This window comes from Dendropsophus ebraccatus, unplaced genomic scaffold, assembly GCF_027789765.1.
Source record: "Dendropsophus ebraccatus isolate aDenEbr1 unplaced genomic scaffold, aDenEbr1.pat pat_scaffold_975_ctg1, whole genome shotgun sequence".
Classification (NCBI taxonomy): Eukaryota; Metazoa; Chordata; class Amphibia; order Anura; family Hylidae; genus Dendropsophus; species Dendropsophus ebraccatus.
Genome location: NW_027210575.1, coordinates 365 through 20,533, shown reverse-complemented (window position 1 = coordinate 20,533; position 20,169 = coordinate 365). Strand labels below are relative to the sequence as shown.

The 20,169-nt window shown below is 48.8% G+C and overlaps 1 protein-coding gene across 1 annotated transcript in view; it reads left to right on the top strand.

The window, feature by feature from the left end:
• The window catches only part of LOC138781408 (huntingtin-like), a gene marked incomplete at its 5' end in the record, with an annotated part of 58,204 nt that extends 42,242 nt beyond the window's left edge, over positions 1-15,962 (top strand). The window contains 12 exon segments of the mRNA XM_069956780.1: positions 1,771-1,897; positions 6,120-6,220; positions 7,769-7,923; positions 9,460-9,599; positions 10,026-10,108; positions 11,319-11,449; positions 11,535-11,664; positions 13,035-13,190; positions 13,780-13,970; positions 14,255-14,369; positions 14,953-14,963; positions 15,908-15,962. Of these exon segments, the coding sequence (XP_069812881.1) occupies positions 1,771-1,897; positions 6,120-6,220; positions 7,769-7,923; positions 9,460-9,599; positions 10,026-10,108; positions 11,319-11,449; positions 11,535-11,664; positions 13,035-13,190; positions 13,780-13,970; positions 14,255-14,369; positions 14,953-14,963; positions 15,908-15,962 (1,395 nt within the window).
• Between the last annotated feature and the right edge of the window lie 4,207 nt (positions 15,963-20,169).

Sequence of the window (20,169 nt, the reverse complement as noted above, 5' to 3'; positions counted from 1 at the left end):
GGAATAGGACCCTAAGAGTTTAACACCTGTGTCATAGAAGATAGATGTGAGCGCCCTCTGGTGGCCACTCATGTATTTTGTTTGTCAGAGAAAGGAAATAAAGGGCAGATTTATTGACACTGTTCAAACGTCGTCTGACAGTCGAGAACTGCATTAGATTTATCTTATTGGTACTAATTGTTAGACCATAGTTTGAACTATGGTTACAACATAAATCTGGCACAATGTATGCCAGTTCTTTAGGCAAATGACACCACATTTGTTGCACTGAGTAGGTGCAGGGGCATGCCAGAGCTAATAAGGGACTGTCATGGCTAGCAGTAATAGCGGGCCACTGTGCAGCTAACAGTGTTATTGGGACCATGCATTATTGGCCTTCGATTATTAGGTCACTATAGACTGATTTCTATTTCAAGCAGCTTAATGCTATTATTCAAGGAACACACTATCACTGAAAACATGTAGATTAAAACTTAACCAATTTTATTAGATATGCATTAAAAACGTGTTTCAAAAATAAAGGTCAATAATTAGTGTAGGATACAGCACTATATAAAGGAATAAATAAAGTAGTGTGTTTACCAATCTGTGCAATGACACACTATACCCCTCACGATAAATCTGTCCTAGATATAATATAGTGGCACCTATCTGCCACCCCGGTCTCTATGCGTTTCTCTCCTCCGGGATCATCAGGAGACCAAACAAAAACAACCAGGTCAGCAACGGGGTTAATGCTGCCACTCTCCAATGTCACTAAAGACAATGCCTGACCAATGAGAAATAAAGCACTGGAAAAATAATAAATCAACCCGCATTTGTGAAAAAATACACATTATCTGTCAAGTTGCAAGTGTCGATCGACAAACCAGTGCATTCATGAAAACAGGCTAAAACGAGCCACTCACGATCCCCTCAGACCGATGTCTGGTCTCATGCTGTAGCACCTCGGATGTCTGGTCTCATGCTGTAGTACCTCGGATGTCTGGTCTCATGCTGTAGTACCTCGGTACTACAGCATGAGACCAGACATCGGTCTGAGGGGATCGTGAGTGGCTCGTTTTAGCCTGTTTTCATTAATGCACTGGTTTGTCGATCGTGACACTTGCAACTTGACAGATAATGTGTATTTTTTCACAAATGCGGGTTGATTTATTATTTTTCCAGTGCTTTATTTCTCATTGGTCCGGCATTGTCTTTAGTGACATTGGAGAGGGGCAGCATTAACCCCGTTGCTGACCTGGTTGTTTTTGTTTGGTCTCCTGATGATCCCGGAGGAGAGAAACGCGTAGAGACCGGGGTGGCAGATTGGTGCCACTATATTATATCTAGGACAGATTTATCGTGAGGGGTATAGTGTGTCATTGCACAGATTGGTAAACACACTACTTTATTTATTCCTTTATATAGTGCTGTATCCTACACTAATTATTGACCTTTATTTTTGGACCACGTTTTTAATCATTTTTAATGCATATCTAATAAAATTGGTTAAGTTTTAATCTACATGTTTCCAGTGATAGTGTGTTCCTTTGTACATGTAGTTTACTCATGTCCACTGACTATACAGGTGGGATTTTTTTGCAGTGATTTTTATTATTCAAGGAAAACTTACTAGCCAAAATTTGTCTAATTCGAAGATCATATAATAGGTCAAACTAATCTTCAGCCATTGCCCACACATCACCCTGTGTAACATCTCATATCCCTCTGCTGCTATCTGAAGAAATAAAATTGAGCCTTTTAAGATGTGGTATTTCCATTGACTAGGTGTGGAAGCTTGGATGGTCCCCTAAGACAGGAGGAGAATTTGGAACCACCCTCCCTGAGATCCCTGTTGAGTTTTTGCAAGAAAAAGAAGTATTCAAGGAATTTATATATCGCATAAACACACTGGGTAAGGAGTATGTCTAGCACATGTGCAGCTTGTCTGGCTTGTCTAGCACATGTTCTAGCACTGGTCTGTTTTACAACACATGGGCAGGAGTCTATTCTTGCTAGCTGGCTGGGTCTGTGGACTCTTAGGGTACTATTACACGGAACGATAATCGGCCGAATTGGCCCGATTCGGCCGATTATCGCTCCGTGTAATAAATGCAACGATCAGCCGATGACAACGATCATCGGCTGATCGTTGATATAGGTTAGAACCTATTTTTGTCGGGCGCCGACTGCGCACCGCTGCGTGTAATAGCGGTGCGTGGCCGGCGACTAACTGTATACATTACCTATCCATTCCAGGGCTGCTCCTGCCGTCCGCTTCTCCCAGGGTCCCGCGCGCACTCTAGCTTCACAGCGGCCTGTGATTGGCTGAGCGGCCTACCAGCTGACAGGCCGCTGTGAAGCTAGAGCGCGTACGGGACCCCGGGAGAAGCGGACAGCAGGAGCAGCCCTGGAACGTGGATGGGTAATGTATGCCAGTTTAGCAAGGGGCTGCAAGGACATCGGTAACGATGTCCTTGCAGCTCTTGTCAAACGATTATCGGGCCGTGTAATAGGCCCAGTAATCGAGCAACGATCTAGCAGATCAGCGCTCGTTTACAGGTATTATCGGGCCCTGCTCGGCCCGTGTTAATACCACCCTTATTCCTGTGAAATAGTATACTGAGGCCTCTGGGAGCAGGGTGGAGCTCCCATCAGTGGAGACGACCTGTGCTTCCATATACTTTGAACTTTGCATTGTCTTTTTTTTATCCTGTACTGTAAATCTTAGACTATCACCATTACTGCTCCTCCATAACTCAGAATACCATATGTGTAAGAATATACACTCACCGGCCACTTTATTAGGTACACCTGTCCAACTGCACGTTACCACTTAATTTCTAATCAGCCAATCACATGGCGGCAACTCAGGGCATTTAGGCATGTAGACATGGTCAAGACAACCTCCTGCAGTTCAAACCGAGCATCAGTATGGGGAAGAAAGGTGATTTGAGTGCCTTTGAACGTGGCATGGTTGTTGGTGCCAGAAGGGCTGGTCTGAGTATTTCAGAAACTGCTGATCTACTGGGATTTTCACGCACAACCATCTCTAGGGTTTACAGAGAATGGTCCGAAAAAGAAAAAACATCCAGTGAGCGGCAGTTCTGTGGGCGGAAATGCCTTGTTGATGCCAGAGGTCAGAGGAGAACGGGCAGACTGGTTCGAGCTGATAGAAAGGCAACAGTGACTCAAATAGCCAACCGTTACAACCAAGGTAGGCAGAAGAGCATCTCTGAACGCACAGTACGTCGACCTTTGAGGCAGATGGGCTACAGCAGCAGAAGACCACACCGGGTGCCACTCCTTTCAGCTAAGAACAGGAAATTTGCACAAGCTCATCGAAATTGGACAGTAGAAGATTGGAAAAACATTGCCTGGTCTGATGAGTCTCGATTTCTGCTGCGACATTCGGATGGTAGGGTCAGAATTTGGCGACAACAACCTGAAAGCATGGATCCATCCTGCCTTGTAAGAACGGTTCAGGCTGGTGGTGGTGGTGTCATGGTGTGGGGAATATTTTCTTTGCACTCTTTGGGCCCCTTGGTACCAATTGAGCATCGTTGCAACGCCACAGCCTACCTGAGTATTGTTGCTGACCATGTCCATTCCTTTATGACCACAATGTACCTAACATCTGATGGCTACTTTCAGCAGGATAATGCGCCATGTCATAAAGCTAGAATCATCTCAGACTGGTTTCTTGACCATGACAATGAGTTCACTGTACTCAAATGGCCTCCACAGTCACCAGATCTCAATCCAATAGAGCAGGGGTACTCAACAACTTTTAGTGAAGGTCCACTTACCGGGGTCTATTGTCAGGTGAAGGTCCGAGCTGAACATCAGTAGGAAACGTGTTTTGTTACTTTGTCACAAACGTTCAACTATTTACATACAGAATTGTTGCTTATTAGCGGGAAAACTGGCATTTTTTTCTCTCTCACCAGGCCTTTGATATTAGGTACAAAGGGGGTGACTGCCCTGGTAGTATATAGCCCCCCTGTTGCTCCCCCCAGTAGTGTATAGCCCCCCCTGTGCGCTCTCCCCCAGTAGTATATAGCCCCCTGTTGCTCCCCCAGTAGTATATAGCCCCCCTGTGCTCCCCCATAGTATATAGCCCCCTGTGAGCTCCCCCCAGTAGTATATAGCCCCCCTGTGCGCTCTCCCCCTGTAGTATATAGCCCCCTGTGCGCTGTCCCCCAGTAGTATATAGCCCCCTGTGAGCTCCCCCCAGTAGTATATAGCCCCCCTGTGCTCTCCCCCTGTAGTATATAGCCCCCTGTGAGCTCCCCCCAGTAGTATATAGCCCCCGTGAGCTCCCCCCAAGTAGTATATAGCCCCCCCTGTGAGCTCCCCCCTGTAGTATATAGCCCCCTGTGAGCTCCCCCAGTAGTATATAGCCCCCCCGTGCGCTGTCCCCCTGTAGTATATAGCCCCCTGTGAGCTCCCCCCAGTAGTATATAGCCCCCTGTGAGGTCCCCCCCAGTAGTATATAGCCCCCCTTGTGCTTTCCCCCTGTAGTATATAGCCCCTGTGAGGTCCCCCCCTGTAGTATATAACCCCCTGTGCGCTCCCCCCCAGTAGTATATAGCCCCCTCAGTAGTATATAGCCCCCTGTGAGGTCCCCCCTGTAGTATATAGTCCACCTGTGCGCTCTCCCCTTGTAGATGCCCCCCAGACAGAAAAAAAAAATAACAAAAACAACTCACCTAGCACCTCGTTCCCCGCTGCGGCTGTCGTCTTCTCTTCCCGTCGGTCCGGCCCCCGGCTGATACGCGCTCTGTAGGGATGTCCCGGGGATTCCCCAGCAGAGCGCGCATCAGTGATCTCAGCGTACGCCGCCGGCCTGCACTTCCGGGAAGGACAGGCCGGCAGCGTACACTGAGGTCTGTGGTGCGCGCTGTGCTGGGGAATCCCCGGTACATCCGCAGAGAGCGCGTATCAGCCGGGGGCCGGACCGACACTGCCCCCAGCCCCACAGGCGTACTGACATCTAAGGACAGTGCGCCTATGGGGCGGGAGGAGTGCGGTGGGGAGCGGGACGGACCGGATCCGGGGCGGTTAGGAGGTCTGACCAGGGTCCGGACAGCTGGCCTCCGCGGTCCGCCAGTTGAGGACCCCTGCAATAGAGCATCTTTGGGATGTGGTGGAACGGGAGATTCGCATCATGGATGTGCAGCCGACAAATCTGCGGCAAACTGTGTGATGCCATCATGTCAATATGGACCAAAATCTCTGAGGAATGCTTCCAGCACCTTGTTGAATCTATGCCACGAAGAATTGAGGCAGTTCTGAAGGCAAAAGGGGGTCCAACCCGTTACTAGCATGGTGTACCTAATAAAGTGGCCGGTGAGTGTATATTTTCTAGTCTAAAACTACTTCTACAAAGGTATTGTACAAAAAGTTGTATATTTACAGCCCTTGCTAATGCACGATTATCAAGCTTGTTAACTATAGTTATCGGGCCGTATTAGGTTGTACGCTGCAAATAAGTCAGGTCATCCTGCATATAGGCAGAATAGTGTCCAGATTCCAGGGCACTGTTAAATTGTAGGAGCCCTTTAATTCCATAGCAGAACTAATTATCCAGCGTCCCCCTTTCTGTATGACGATGCTGCATATTTCCTACTTGCAGCCATGTCACATTAATGCTAGGTAACCATGTGATTATCCCTCAGCCATGTATGTGCTGACAGTTGTCACTTGGGTACGATGGGTGTTGAATCTTCTCTGCATGATCCTTACTATATGACAGCGGAGGACGTTCCCTCTTCTTATCTGTCACCGTAGAGGACGCTGCCTATTCATCAAGTCAGGGAATTGACAGCTGGAAAGCACCATGTCATACACACCACTTCTCTTCGACATGAATAATATTATATAGATTTTTTACATCCTGCATTGTTTCATATTGGGGTGCAGAAAGTAAAAAAATGTGGTCTGTAAAGTTTCTATTTTGACCCCCACCACCCTCCTCCCCACCTGGAAGAGTGGACCTGGCTTTATATTCACATGGGGACCTTCTTTGTGCTTGTTTTCTTTATTTTAATTCCTGTATGAATCATCTCCCTTTAAACTAGCATGTGGTTATTTGCTTGTAATGTCTGGATGTTCCCCACAATGCTGTTCTCTAGGATGGACGAGCCGTACCCAGTTTGAGGAGACCTGGGCCACTCTACTCGGTGTGCTGGTGACTCAGCCCATTGTAATGGACCAAGAAGAAAGTCAGCAAGAGGTAAATGTGCAGCAGGTTGCAATGGGACTACGCTGGAGTGCTTCAGCGCCATTCATTTACATCCTTCATTTAACTTTGTGGGTCTAGTCAGCTCTATCTCTATCCCCTGCTGTCTAATAGAGGTTCATTAAAGTAAATGTTTCCATCTCCGGTGTGAAAAGATGATGACAGCCCTGTCTACCAGAAGGGGAGCCCGAGCCCTTACCATCTGCTTAGGAGTATAATGCTTACTATACAGGGAATATGATTTCTGCAGTACAATTGTATTGGCTTCCTGTCTGTAGTAACTATTTCTAATATATTTCTCTTTTTCATTGGGGGAGAGGGAAGTTAGGGTAAAATAGCAGCCTCCCTCTTTATAATCTTTTATTTTCTCTTAGACACAACATTTTACACTTACTTTTCTAGTTCTTGTGTAGGTTGCATCTGGTTAAAGCATTCCGCAGTAACCTGGCCACGCACATGACATAGGTGTCGGGGTATATTTATTGCTGCTGTAAGTAGCAAAGGATAAGTGGCTGCAAGTAACCTCCAGCTATGCTTAAGAAGAGTAACTGCTTTTGATTACTGAAATCTTACATTACCAATACTTAAAGGGGTTCTCCAGGCTCAGAAAAACATGGCCACTTTCTTCCAGAAACAGCACTACTCTTGTTAGTACAGGTGTGTTTTTTTTTTTTTTTTGCAGCACATTTCCATTGAAGTATATAGAACTGAATTGAATTGTAATACCACACACAACCTGAGGACAGGGGTGGGGTTTTTTTTTTTGCAAGAAAGAAGCTGTGCTTTTTCTTATCCTGGATAAACCTATAAGGAAAACCTTCCATGTTCCAGGTGACCCAACAGGCCCCAGGACCTGACAGGTTAGGAGAACAGCATTAACTTTGAGTAGGGAAGGGGGACACAGGGCCTTACAGTCAAGCTTTCCAAACCCTCCTCCCACCAATGTCTGTCTGATTGACAGCCTGACAGGTTGGAGGGGTTTATGACTGGAAGCTGCAACAAGCTGCCCTTCTTGTCACTGACCACTGAGCGCCATGACTGTTATTCCAAACTCGCAGACCCCCAGCTGTTGCAAAACTACAATTTCCATCATGCCTGGACAGCCAAAGCTTTTGTATCAGAATGCTGTTCTGACCTGTCAGGTCCTCGGGCCCATCTGCAAGGCAACTGGGTCCTGACAGGTTCTCTTTAACAGCCAGGCTGTCCCACATTTTGGCTAGTGCGTGGCCAGTTTGAGACATATGGCAGCTTCCTGATAATAAGTACTTGGTGATAGTTCTTATTTCAGTCTGATAAACATTTACAAGCACCGGATTGCAGTATAATGTGGGACCTCACTAAACCTGAATATGGATGAGTCAGAGCCTTCGGCATCAGATTTTATTTTGTTTTGGGCTTTATTCCTGAGAGCCCCTCAATCCTTACCAGGCAAATTATTACAAGAATCCGAGAATCCGCTTTATCCCGATTATCAAAATTGTATTTAATTGTGTAGCTTCTATTGGAAAAGATAAGATATCAATGTTTTTACATGGATTTTAGGAAGACACAGAGAGAACTCAAATCAATGTCCTGGCGGTACAAGCCATCACCTCCCTTGTGCTGAGCGCCATGACCATTCCATCTGCCGGCAATCCGGCCATCAGCGCCCTGGAGCAGCAGCCACGGAACAAGACATTAAAGGCGCTCGATACCAGGTACACAATCTTAGTATTTCCTCTAGACCTTTGCTTCTTTTCCTCACTGTTCTCAAGACCCTGGTTAGTGGATAGAAACACCTAGAAGCTGAGAAGCCCATGTGGCTCTGGCACTGCTAAAGCAGTGGGACACCACTCCTTTAATATATACAATAAACTGGGGGTGGCTGTCTGCTACTAACTGTGTGTGTAGCAGACTTTAGCAGAACAATCAACTTATAAAGATGGCGGCACTATTGTAGCAATGAAGCACTTCTGCCCTTCTATTTTTTTGTATCCAACCCTCGCCTCCAAGATTGTAAGTGATCAGGGCCCTCACTCCTCTTGTGTCCTCCCTGTTTCCTCATAGACTGTAAGCTCTTGTGATCAGGGCCCTCACTCCTCTTGTGTCCTCCCTGTTTCCTCATAGACTGTAAGCTCTTGTGATCAGGGCCCTCACTCCTCCTCTTTGACTTGATAAGGGAGAGAGAAAAAAGCCAGGCAGCAGCGCCTCGTGTGATACCGTACAAACAAGTCAGTTAAAAATGCAAGGTGCTGATGGGGTGCTCACCTTCAAGCCCCTTGGGCTTTATGCATATCACCCAAATGGGTACCAGGTCTTCAGAAGATGCCAGGATATGGTGCTTCGGTGGAGAGTGCAGGGCTGCAGGCCAACTAGGATAGCCCAAACGGGATGCTCCCAAGTGGGGGCCCGTGGGAATAAGGCTAGTCTAGGTACAAAAATGGTGCGTGGCTAATCCATAAATGTTAGCGCTGCCCAAAAGACTCCAAATAGAGGCTGAATAAAGTAAAAATATTTATTAAAAGTGCACAATATTTACGCGTTTCGAGGAACAGAGGTCCTCTTCATCAGAATAGCAGTGCATCTAGACTGTAAGCTCTTGTGATCAGGGCCCTCACTCCTCTTGTGTCCTCCCTGTTTCCTCATAGACTGTAAGCTCTTGTGATCAGGACCCTCACTCCTCTTGTGTCCTCCCTGTTTCCTCATAGACTGTAAGCTCTTGTGATCAGGGCCCTCACTCCTCTTGTGTCCTCCCTGTTTCCTCATAGATTGTAAGCTCTTGTGATCAGGGCCCTCACCTCTCTTGTGTCCTCCCTGTTTCCTCATAGACTGTAAGCTCTTGTGATCAGGGCCCTCACTCCTCTTGTGTCCTCCCTGTTTCCTCATAGACTGTAAGCTCTTGTGATCAGGGCCCTCACTCCTCTTGTGTCCTCCCTGTTTCCTCATAGATTGTAAGCTCTTGTGATCAGGGCCCTCACTCCTCTTGTGTCCTCCCTGTTTCCTCATAGATTGTAAGCTCTTGTGATCAGGGCCCTCACTCCTCCTCTTTGACTTGATGGTTCATGTGTATGTCTGTAATGTCTATATATTTGCCCCCAGAATAGTAAAGTGCTGCGGAATATGTTGGCACTATAATAAATAGAATTTTTTATATTCTGTGTAAAATAACCAAGTAACTGTGCAGTACAATTTTGATTGCACCATGATGCTATATATAACCTCTGATAATTGTGATGTTTTCCTTCTGTTCCTAGGTTTGGGAGGAAGCTGAGTGTTGTTAGAGGAATTGTGGAGCAGGAGATCCAAGCACTGATATCTAGAAGGGACAACATCGCCACACACCAAGCGTATCAAGCTTGGGACCCCGTGCCTTGTTTATCTGCTGCTACTACAGGTACTCAAACACAATGAAGAGCCACATTTCAGACCCCCCCCCTTTACCACCAAAGCAAACATTTTATGTATATGGCATGTATTGAATATAGTTGGTGTTGCCTCTTTACATGTCCCGATGTATTACTACAATCCAGTGCTGATCAGTGAGAGCCTTTGATTTACAGCCTGTGGAAAGGATTCCAGTTTTAGTGACCTCTCATACCCAGCATGAGGGCACAGTACCGTCCCTCTCCTCCGTACTATTACAGGCCATTATATGTTCTCCTGAGTCTCCTCCAGCAGGGAAACTTTTATGTCAGATCTTCACAAATATCCCATTTCTTTCATTATACCTAATTATTTTCTGAAGCGGGAAAAATTCCGCATTGTTTGATGTGTTGCGGATACATCAGTGTTCTTTAAATCTTTTGTGCCTCTATTTCAGGAGCTCTGATCAGTCATGAGAAGCTCTTACTGCAGATCAATACGGAACGTGAGATCGGGAACATGAGCTATAAGTTGGGCCAAGTGAGTCATTTAAGAAGATTTCATTGCTGCTCATAGAAGTGCTCAACTCTTTAGTGTGTTATTCATCTACATGCAGTGAAGGCAGCCATAAGTGGCTGCCAATCTATCTACACCTAGAACAAAGGGGCTGAGTAGTTACTAAGGACTGTATGGGACTGTGTTGCAATTTTAAAACCATTTTGCAAGAAGGTTGTGCAGTTTGAGGCTCAAACCTAACTTTTAAGCTTTTAAAAAAATCTTTGTAATATAGATAAAGATGAATATGGATGAATAAACTGACTGGGAGTATAGCCTTATACTCAGTGTGAACATAGCCTAAGAGTGACACTGCATCAAAATGGTTGTGATGCTATACCGAGTGCATATATGCACAACCCAGCAGTTGGTTCTGAGGTGCAATGCATACTGGGGGAATGTAGTTTCTTGGCCGGGTGCCATGATGTAAGAGATAATTTGTAAAAGTTTGTATCTGGGGCTAGCATCAGTGTAGACAAGCGAAACAAGTGTCAAACAATCAGTGGGGGATCGGTTAGTGCACCTATTTGCTTTTAGTGCATTTTATTTAGGGTCGGGGGTCCGGCGGGGTCTGATTTTGGGCGCTAGGAAGCCTGGAGTGGAGCAGCGAATAAAATCCGGCCAGGGCGGGGCTTGCCTGGAGAGCTGTGTGCACGCACCTAGCGAGGTCCCTTTACGGTATGGGATTTAGATAATACCTTATTCTAAGGTCAAGTTGCTGATGAACTCAATGTGATTTACCCTCCTAGCATTACAAAGTTGCAGATAAAGCCAGTCAGTTTACATTAGCCATCTCAGAAGGGAGAGGGAGAGAATAACTCAGAGACTGATTTTTGTGCCAGAAAACAGCAGCTCAGAACTGGGGGAAGGGGACTAAATAGATAATAACAAGTATGGAATAAATTTAATCTCACCATGGTCAGCAACATATCAAAAGTTATGTTAGAGCGGAATACCCCTTCAAATCTCCTAAAGGGATTTTACAGTGTTAGAATGACAAAGCTGCTATGTTCCAGGTATAGTGCTGCAACTTTCACCAGATTGTGTGTCATATTGTAGCTCAGCTCAATAGAAATATAATACCACATAAGTTATAATACCACACTATACCTCTGGTCATGTTTAGTACTGTTTAGAGAAGAAAGCAGCCATGATTTTACACAACCCTTTAAAACATTGAGCTCTCATCTTCTAGGTCTCTATCCATTCTGTCTGGCTGGGCAACAATATTACCCCTCTGAGACAAGAGGAGCTGGATGAAGATGAGGAGGATGAGAATGATGTCCCAGCCCCTTCGTCACCACCAACATCTCCTATAAACTCCAGGTTTGTCCTCCCTTTGGGCAGAGTGTAAATCTTCTCCGCTAGGTGTCGTGCTGTATTGTGACATATCTCCTGTATCTGTTTGCAGAAAACATCGTGCTGGTGTTGACATACATTCCTGTTCACAGTTTCTTCTTGAGCTCTACAGCCAATGGATTCTCCCATCTAATACAGGGAAGAAGACTCCAGTCATCCTGATCAGTGAGGTGGTGAGATCGGTAAGTCACAGGATTGGACATAGTACAGTATGGTGGCCACATAGTGGCTGTGCTTCTACAGAGACCTACATGTTGCCCAGCACAGAGCAGGTATTGCGGAGAATGCAGTGAGACCCAGGCTAAACTGAGTCTGTGCTGATGGACAACAATGGAGACATACCATTGAGTTTAATACAGGATGTAACTCAGGATCAGTGATAAGTTGTGTGTGTATGTATGTATGTATGTATGTACACAGTGACCCCAGCAGGAGAATAGTGAGTGCAGCTCTGGAGTATAATACTCAGGATCAGTAATAAGTTATTTATGTATGTACACAGTGACCCCACCAGGAGAATAGTGAGTGCAGCTCTGGAGTATAAGACAGGCTATAACTCTAGATCAGTACAATATAAGTAATGTAATATATTAAATTTACTCCTCCTGTAGTCTAGTTCCATATATAATCTGTATTATGGTACTCCTTTTCATTACAGCTATACAATTGTTTCACTTTATAATCCCACAAGAAACTAGATTTATGCAAAGTATGTTACAGGTGTGCATCAGTACTAAGCCTTTTCCCCCCCCCCTTTTTTTAAAATATAAATTCTTTGAGTGTCCTTCAGATCTTCTCCGTGTAGCTCCCCAGGTCCCCCTGTATTTGCACTATTATAAGGGCCCTATTCCACCGGACGATTATCGTTCAGATTATCGTTAAATCGTTTGAATCTAAACGATAATCGTTCGGTTAAAATGCAGTTAACGATTAACGACCGAACGAGAAACCCTTGATCGCTTTATAAAACCTGGACCTATTTTTATCGTTGCTCGTTTGCAAAACGTTCGCAAATCGTTCACATTAAATAAGACATCGTTCGGTGGTTCGCAATAGATACGAACGCAATAGCGAAGAAATAGCGAAGAAAAAACAATCGCAGTTACGATCATAAGTAATGATTATCGTTCCATGAAAATGAGTGAACGTTTCAGGTTTTTCACAATAGCGGTCGTTTGAGGTCGTTAATCGTTAACGATTATGCAAACGATAATCGTTCAGTGGAATAGGGCCCTAAGTCTAGGAAGTAGATAAAATGAGATTCCCCTGAGATTTACTTGCTCAGATTGAATACGTATGTATTATTAGTGTACGTTATATTCCTTAAGCCTCATTGTACATAAGGTTCTGAACAGTGATGGCAGTGAGGTGTATTTACTGGAATAGACACCTATAGATACATTTGACTGTTTCTTTCTGTATGCTGCAGACGTACCCTGCAATCTTTCTAAGTGCATGGACTGTGCTTGTTAATGTGCACATGGTTATATTGTATGTGCATTGTTCTGCTCCTTCCTATATCACACCATGTTTGTCTCCCTCTCCTCCACAGTTGCTGGCAGTATCTGATCTATTCACTGAGAGAAATCAGTTTGAGATGATGTACACAGCGTTAACCGAGCTCCACAAACAGCACCCGTCTGAGGACGAAATTCTCATCCAGTATCTAGTGCCTGCGATCTGCAAAGCTGCCGCCGTGCTGGGAATGGTGAGATCTGCTCACACAGCCTGAAGCTTTATCACTCACAGTGGGAGAGGAGATCTGACGGCCTCCCTAATCACTGGGTTGTGCCGTCCTCATGTTGCCCACTCCATTAGCAGTTCTGTCAGGACTATTATCTGGCAGTATGTTAGGTGCGATAGAGAGAGTAGCTGACTGTCTCCTCTTTGCACAGTGGGTGAGATATAATTTCACCATTATCGTATATATTTTTTTAGATGTGATGATCTCATAGTGCCAACATATTTCAGAGATATAACTCATGTTAGTCCCTCTTTGCAGTGTGGTTCACAGTGTAAAGTATCTGCCTCAAGACTATGAACTTAAATGGCATGTCTTAAAGGACAATGTGGAATCCCTGCCTGGAAATCTCCTCTAGTTGCTGGGTCAGAGACACTTATCCGTGGCTCTGAAGAACCTAACCACTCTTATAGTGCACCCATGGCCATTCATATAAGTGGCACAACTTTCTATTGTCGAGCAGAATATTTTGTAGCATTGCAGTGAGATTTTTTTTGACTGCACTAGTTTGGTTGTTTGCATATTTGTAGACTGTGACCAATATTGCTCTTCTCAGGATAAGGCTATAGCAGAACCAGTCAGCCGTCTTCTGGAGTCCACGCTGCGGAGCACTCACATGCCTAGCCGAATCGGAGCTTTACATGGCATCCTGTATGTGCTGGAGTGTGACCTGCTGGATGACACGGCCAAGCAGCTCATTCCGATCATCAGTGACTACCTGCTCTCCAATTTGAGGGGCATTGCACAGTAAGTATCATGCTGGGACAATAATCGTGAATAAGAAATTAGCCACAAATAGTAATCAGTGGTGGGCCCCGATGTTATGGAATCTTGTATCTCTGGATGGGTGATTGTGGGATCTGGTCCCTGTTCTCAGCTAAGAGGTAATAATGAGATTAGTCACTCTCCATTTGCATTAATTGAAGAGCTGGGAGAAGTAATGTCAGCCTCCACCTATCACATTTATCTGGTAGACACTTTCCTGTAAAACCCTCTAAATAAAATATCATCTTTCTTTCTTCATCCTCCAGCTGTGTCAATCTTCACAATCAGCAGCATATTCTGGTGATGTGTGCAGCCGCCTTCTACTTAATAGAGAATTACCCTCTGGATGTCGGGCCAGAGTTCACTGCGGGCATCATACAGGTACCAAGGCCATGGGTTCCCTTCACTTTAAAGTTAGATTCACTCCAAATCCAGACCTTTTTCTTACAGCCATCACAAGCTCAGAATACAGATTGATTCTTTGGAAAGGGATATTCATAATATTAGAAATCATGACAAGGCATTAGGGTATGCCATCACTTCCTACATCCAACTCTTGGCGCCCCTCCATCCTCACATTGTGGGGGCACAGGTGATAGAGAAGGGTCACACTGTCACCCCCTTTTTGCATTTTGACCTCTACACAGGTGTAAAGGGTAAATTTAGTGTTTTTCATACCTTATTTCATATCATACGTCATGGTGCTTGTTCAAGTAAAAAGTGTCCTTTCTCGTGCGTCTTATTGGGGGACACAGACACCGTGGGTATAGGCTGCTGCCACTAGGAGGCTGACACTAAGAAAAAACAAAACAAGTCGGCCCCTCCCAGCAGGCTATACCCGCCCACTGGCACTGAGCTAATTCAGTTTAGCTTAGTGTCAGTAGGAGGCAGACGCAGGTCTGGTTGCTCCAGACCAGTTTCTGCTTGTGTTTTTTTCTGTAAATTTAACTCTTTCCTTTTACAGGTCGGGGCACGGTGGGTCATTTAAAGACTCACCCTGATCCCCCCCTCATGCAACCAGGGCACAGACCCTAACTGGAAAGGGGCTGTTTACCCTAGGTTGCCACCGGCCGGACCCAGCGCCCAGGACACAGACTAGCCCTGCTGTCTGTTTGCTCCTTATGCGGACTTGCTCCGCCAGCCCCTGCCCGCCCAGCCCCCCAAAGCTGCGCGCGGCAGCGTGGCACAGTGCCGGCAGAAGATCCATGGGCTTCAGAGGGGTAAGTAGTTCCTCCCCGGCTCTCTCTTCCCTCCCTCCCGTGGGTTGTACGGGTCCCCCGGTCCCCTCCAGCGGACGCCGCCCCCGCCCGCCGCCCTCTCCCGCCGCCCCCTACGGCGGCCCCTCACATACGCTTCCGGCTCCCGTGTCCCCCGCGTCCTCTTGCGGCGTTCCGGTCTTATACCGTCACCGCATGCGGGGGTCGGGTCCTGGGATGCCGGTCTTGTAGTTGCCGGGTGCGGGGCCTCCTCTTCTCCTACGGGCCGCGACTTCCGGGGTCCGGCCCGTGACTTCCGGTTTCGCGGCCTCCTCTGTCCGCACGCCGCTCTTCCCGGTCCTTTTTTTGTATTTCCCGCGCGCGGTCTTCTTTCCCGCGCGGGCCGACGCCTGACGTCACCACGCACGCACGTGACGCGTCACTCCGCTCGTGACGCGCTCCTGTGCAAGCCCGGTCGGTACAGCAGACTGCAGCTCCCCGGTCGCAAGAGCCCTCATTCTGTGGACTACAGCCCCCAGCCTGCCGTTCCTGGCCAGCTTCTTCTGCTCATCTTGCCCTCAGCAGCCGTCCTGTGCCCTGACCGGACCTCGGCCTTTTTTTGTCCGGATTTGTCTGGTAAGGCCTCTCTGGACTCTTATGCCTGGTTGTCTTTTCTATTACTGTCCTGAGTTTTTCACTGTATGTTTTTCTGTTATTCTGCAGGCTTTTTGGTTACTTCTTAGTCTCCAACAGCTGCCTGCCTGAAGGAATTCACTAGCTGGCTGGTTTTTCTAATATAGATATATATATTTAATTTTTTTCATTATGTCTGACTCAAGATCTGAATCCACACGCCGCCAGCATCCTCCTCCTTCCTCTGTTACCTACTATTTCTGTACGTCTTGTAACACTAAATCTGCTTCTGGCCACTCTCAGCCTCTCTGCGCTGCTTGCTCCATGCAGTCCTGTTCGTCTTTGTCCCTACTCAGGACCCCCCACCGGAGTCTGAGGAGTCTGCCCCGGCCTGGGCGCGCTCCTCTCTGCCAGTCAGTGTCGCAGATGGCTCAGTTGTCTCAGTCTGTGGCGGCCGCCCTCGACCGCCTGTCTGCTACTTCTTCAGCGCCCGCCCAATCCCGACCGGCAGTCAGTGGCGTCCGTCCCGGCAGGAGCCGCTCCACAAGCGTCCTCGCCGTGCCTCTTCTCGCTCTTCCTCTGGCTCCCCTGGAACTAGCCTGGCCCCCACGCATCTCTCTCCTAACAGGCGATCCCATTCGCCAGGAGATCTGTCGGATTCAGAGTCGGTTTCCAACTCTGATCCTGAAGATGTTTCTCACGCGGCTTCCACTGTGGACAGCCTTGTGGCCGCAGTCCGCGATACCTTCCAGTTGAAGGATGCTCCGGACCCATCGCCTGCTGATGAGGTCTTTTTCCATAAAAGCGGCCACCGTGTCCGCAGCACTTTCCCCAGTCACAAGGAATTTGATGACCTGTTTTCCAAATTTTGGAAGACCCCAGACAAGCGTTTCTCTAAGCCTAACACTTGTCGGTTCTTTATCCTTCCCCGAAGACCTCGTGTCTCGCTGGTCAGGTCCGCCTTCTGTGGATCCCCCGATCTCTCGGCTGACCAAGGTCACGACTCTTCCGCTGGACAATGCGTCGTCTCTTAAGGATTCCACTGACAGACGCACTGAGTCCTTAGCTAAGTCAGCTTTTGAGGCCGCTGGCTCCTCTCTCCTTCCCACACTTGCTTCCACTTGGGTGTCTAAGTCCATTTCTGTGTGGGCTAAGCAACTGAGGGACGGCCTTACTTCTGGCGTATCGGCCGAGGACTTAGCCGACCTCGCCCAACAGGTTCAGGACGCGGCTCAGTACCTCTGTTCGGCTTCTCTGGACGCTGCAGCCTGTTCGGCTTTTGCGTCGGCCAATATTGTAGCCATTCGCCGGTCCTTGTGGCTTCGGGAGTGGCGGGCTGACAACGCTTCCAAGCGTTCTCTCACCAGTCTTCCTTTTGCGGGCTCTCGTCTCTTCGGGAAACGTCTGGATGACATAATTTCCGATGCCACGGGGGGGAAGAGTACCAATCTTCCCCAGCAGCGCCCCAAGCGTCAGGATCCCCGTCGCAAACCAGGCTCCTTTCGTTCCTTTCGGTCGCTTCCGCCGTCTCGCTCCGGAAAGTCGGCGGCCCCTCAGAACAAAAGGTCCGGTTTCTCTAAGAACCGTTCTTCCTGGCAGGCGCGATCTGCCGCCTCCCGCCCACCCTTTAAGCCTGGCACCTCCAAGCCCTCCTCCTCCTGAAGGTTTTCCTCCACCCGGATCTCCTCAGGTGGGCGGCCGCCTCCTGTTGTTCCGGGAGGTCTGGCTTGCTCATGTTCAGGACGCCTGGGTGCGAGAACTGATCTCACAGGGTTACAAGATCGAGTTCGTTTCCGTTCCCCGCGATCGTTTTTTTCCTTTCTCGTCCTCCCAGGTCCCCTGCCCTGGCGGACGGTTTTTTCCAGGCCATCCCTTCCCTCCTCTCGAAGGGAGTGATTGTTCGCGTCCCTCCTCTTCAACGGTTCCGCGGGTTCTATTCGAACCTATTCGTGGTTCCGAAGAGGGACGGTTCGGTGCGTCCGATTCTAGACCTCAAGCGTCTGAATCGTCACGGTCCGACTATCTCACTTCCGGATGGAGTCCCTGCGTTCTGTGATCGCATCTCTGGGAGCCAGGCGAGTTTCTTTCTTCGGTGGATATTCAGGACGCGTATCTTCACGTGCCGATTTATCCTCCTCATCAACGTTTCCTGCGTTTTGCAGTAGGGGAAGAGCATTATCAGTTTGTGGCTCTTCCGTTCGGCCTGGCTTCGGCTCCGCGGGTTTTCACGAAGACCATGGCGGCTGTCATGGCTCTTCTTCGGGCTCGAGGTGTCTCAGTAACTCCTTACTTGGACGACATACTCGTCAAAGCCCCATCCAAGGACCAGAATTTAGAGAGCCTCCACATCACCCTGGATACGCTCTCCCGCTTCGGTTGGCTGCTCAACCGTTCCAAGTCCTCCCTGGTCCCTGCCCAGTCCATCGTTTTTCTGGGATGCGGTTGGATTCAGTACAGGCCCGCGTTTTTCTTCCAGAGGACAAGTTGCAGTCCCTTCAGGCCAATATCAGAGCTCTTTGCAGCCACCGCCCTGTGTCCATACGTTCCTGTATGAGGGTTCTGGGGAAGATGGTGGCGTCTATAGAGGCGATCCCTTTTTGCCCAGTTTCATTCCCGCCCCCTGCAGCTCTTCCTGCTGTCACGGTGGGAACAGGTCACTCCCCTCTCTAGATCGGAGGGTGAAACTACCGGCTCGCCTCCGCCAAGACCTTCAGTGGTGGTTACGGTCTCGAGCCTCTCTCTGGGTCGCTCCTTCCTTCCCGTTTCATTGGCAGATTGTGACCACCGATGCCAGCCTGCGGGGCTGGGGAGGGGTTTGGAACGATCTGACGGTTCAGGGAACCTGGTCGGCCAAGGAAGCTTGCCTCCCCATCAACATCCTCGAACTGCGGGCGATTCGGCTCTCCCTTCTGCACTGGCAGACACAGCTCCACGGTCTCCCCGTTCGGGTGCAGACAGACAACGCCACTGCAGTGGCTTATGTGAATCATCAGGGCGGGACCCGCAGCAAGGCCGCCATGATGGAAGTGGCGCTGATCCTCTCCTGGGCGGAGGAAACCGTGCTTGCCTTGTCCGCTGTTCACATTCCGGGTGTGGACAACTGGATGGCCGACTATCTGAGTCGTGCACGGGTGGATCCAGGGGAATGGACCCTGCATCCCGAGGTGTTCTCCCAGATCTGTCGCAGGTGGGGGACACCGGATGTGGATCTGATGGCGTCTCGCTTCAACCACAGACTGCCGAAGTTCGTCTGCCGGACGAGGGACCCTCTGGCTCTGGCCTCGGACGCCTTGGTGATTCCCTGGCGTCGGTTCAGCCTCCCTTACATCTTTCCTCCTCTCCCGCTTCTGCCGCGGGTGGGTGAGAAAGATAAAGTCGGAAGGACTTCCGGTAATCCTCGTGGCCCCGGACTGGCCACGGCGCGCCTGGTACACGGATCTCGTGAACCTCGCCGCCGACGTCCCTGGCGTCTACCCAGACCGACGGATCTTCTCACTCAAGGTCCGCTCTGCCACCCGCGTTTAGCCACGCTACGTTTGACGGCGTGGCTGTTGAAACCTGGATTCTGAAATCACGTGGTTTCTCTGATGCGGTCATTAGGACCATGATCAGGGCCCGGAAGCCTGCATCGGCAAGGATTTATTATCGTTGTTGGAAGGCTTTCCTCCGTCACTGTGAGGCCTGTTCTGCGCCTCCACTTCCCTTTTCTCTGGCGCAACTCCTGGCCTTCCTCCAGGCAGGTCTGGACGCAGGCTTAGCTCTGAGCTCTCTTAAGGCCAGGTTTCTGCCCTTTCAGTTTTTTTCCAGAGACCATTGGCGTCAGTTCCTCAAGTCAGGACTTTTCTCCAAGGAGTGGCGCGCATTGCACCTCCTTATCGGCACCCAGTTCCCACGTGGGATCTGAATCTCGTCCTGGATGCTATGCAGTCCCCTCCGTTTGAGCCCCTCCGGGAAGTGCCTTTGGCCATCTTGTCCTTTAAGGTGGCTTTCCTGGTGGCGGTTACGTCTGTCCGGAGGATTTCGGAATTGGCAGCCCTTTCTTGCCGCCCTCCCCTGCTGGTGTTGCACCAGGACAAGGCGGTACTTAGGCCCGTGGCTTCTTTCAGCCCAAGGTGGTTTCGCCTTTCCACCTCAACGAAGATATTGTTCTTCCCTCTTTCTGCCCGGCCCCCTCTCATCCAAGGAGCGCGCGCTCCACAAGCTGGATGTGGTCCGCGCATGCGCATCATCTCTCCAGGACAAAGTCTCTTCGACACTCGGACTCACTCTTTGTCATCCTGAGGGTCCTCGAAAGGGGTCAGCAGCGTCTAAGGCGACCCTGGCTCTGCTGGGTCCGCTCCGCCATCGCTCAG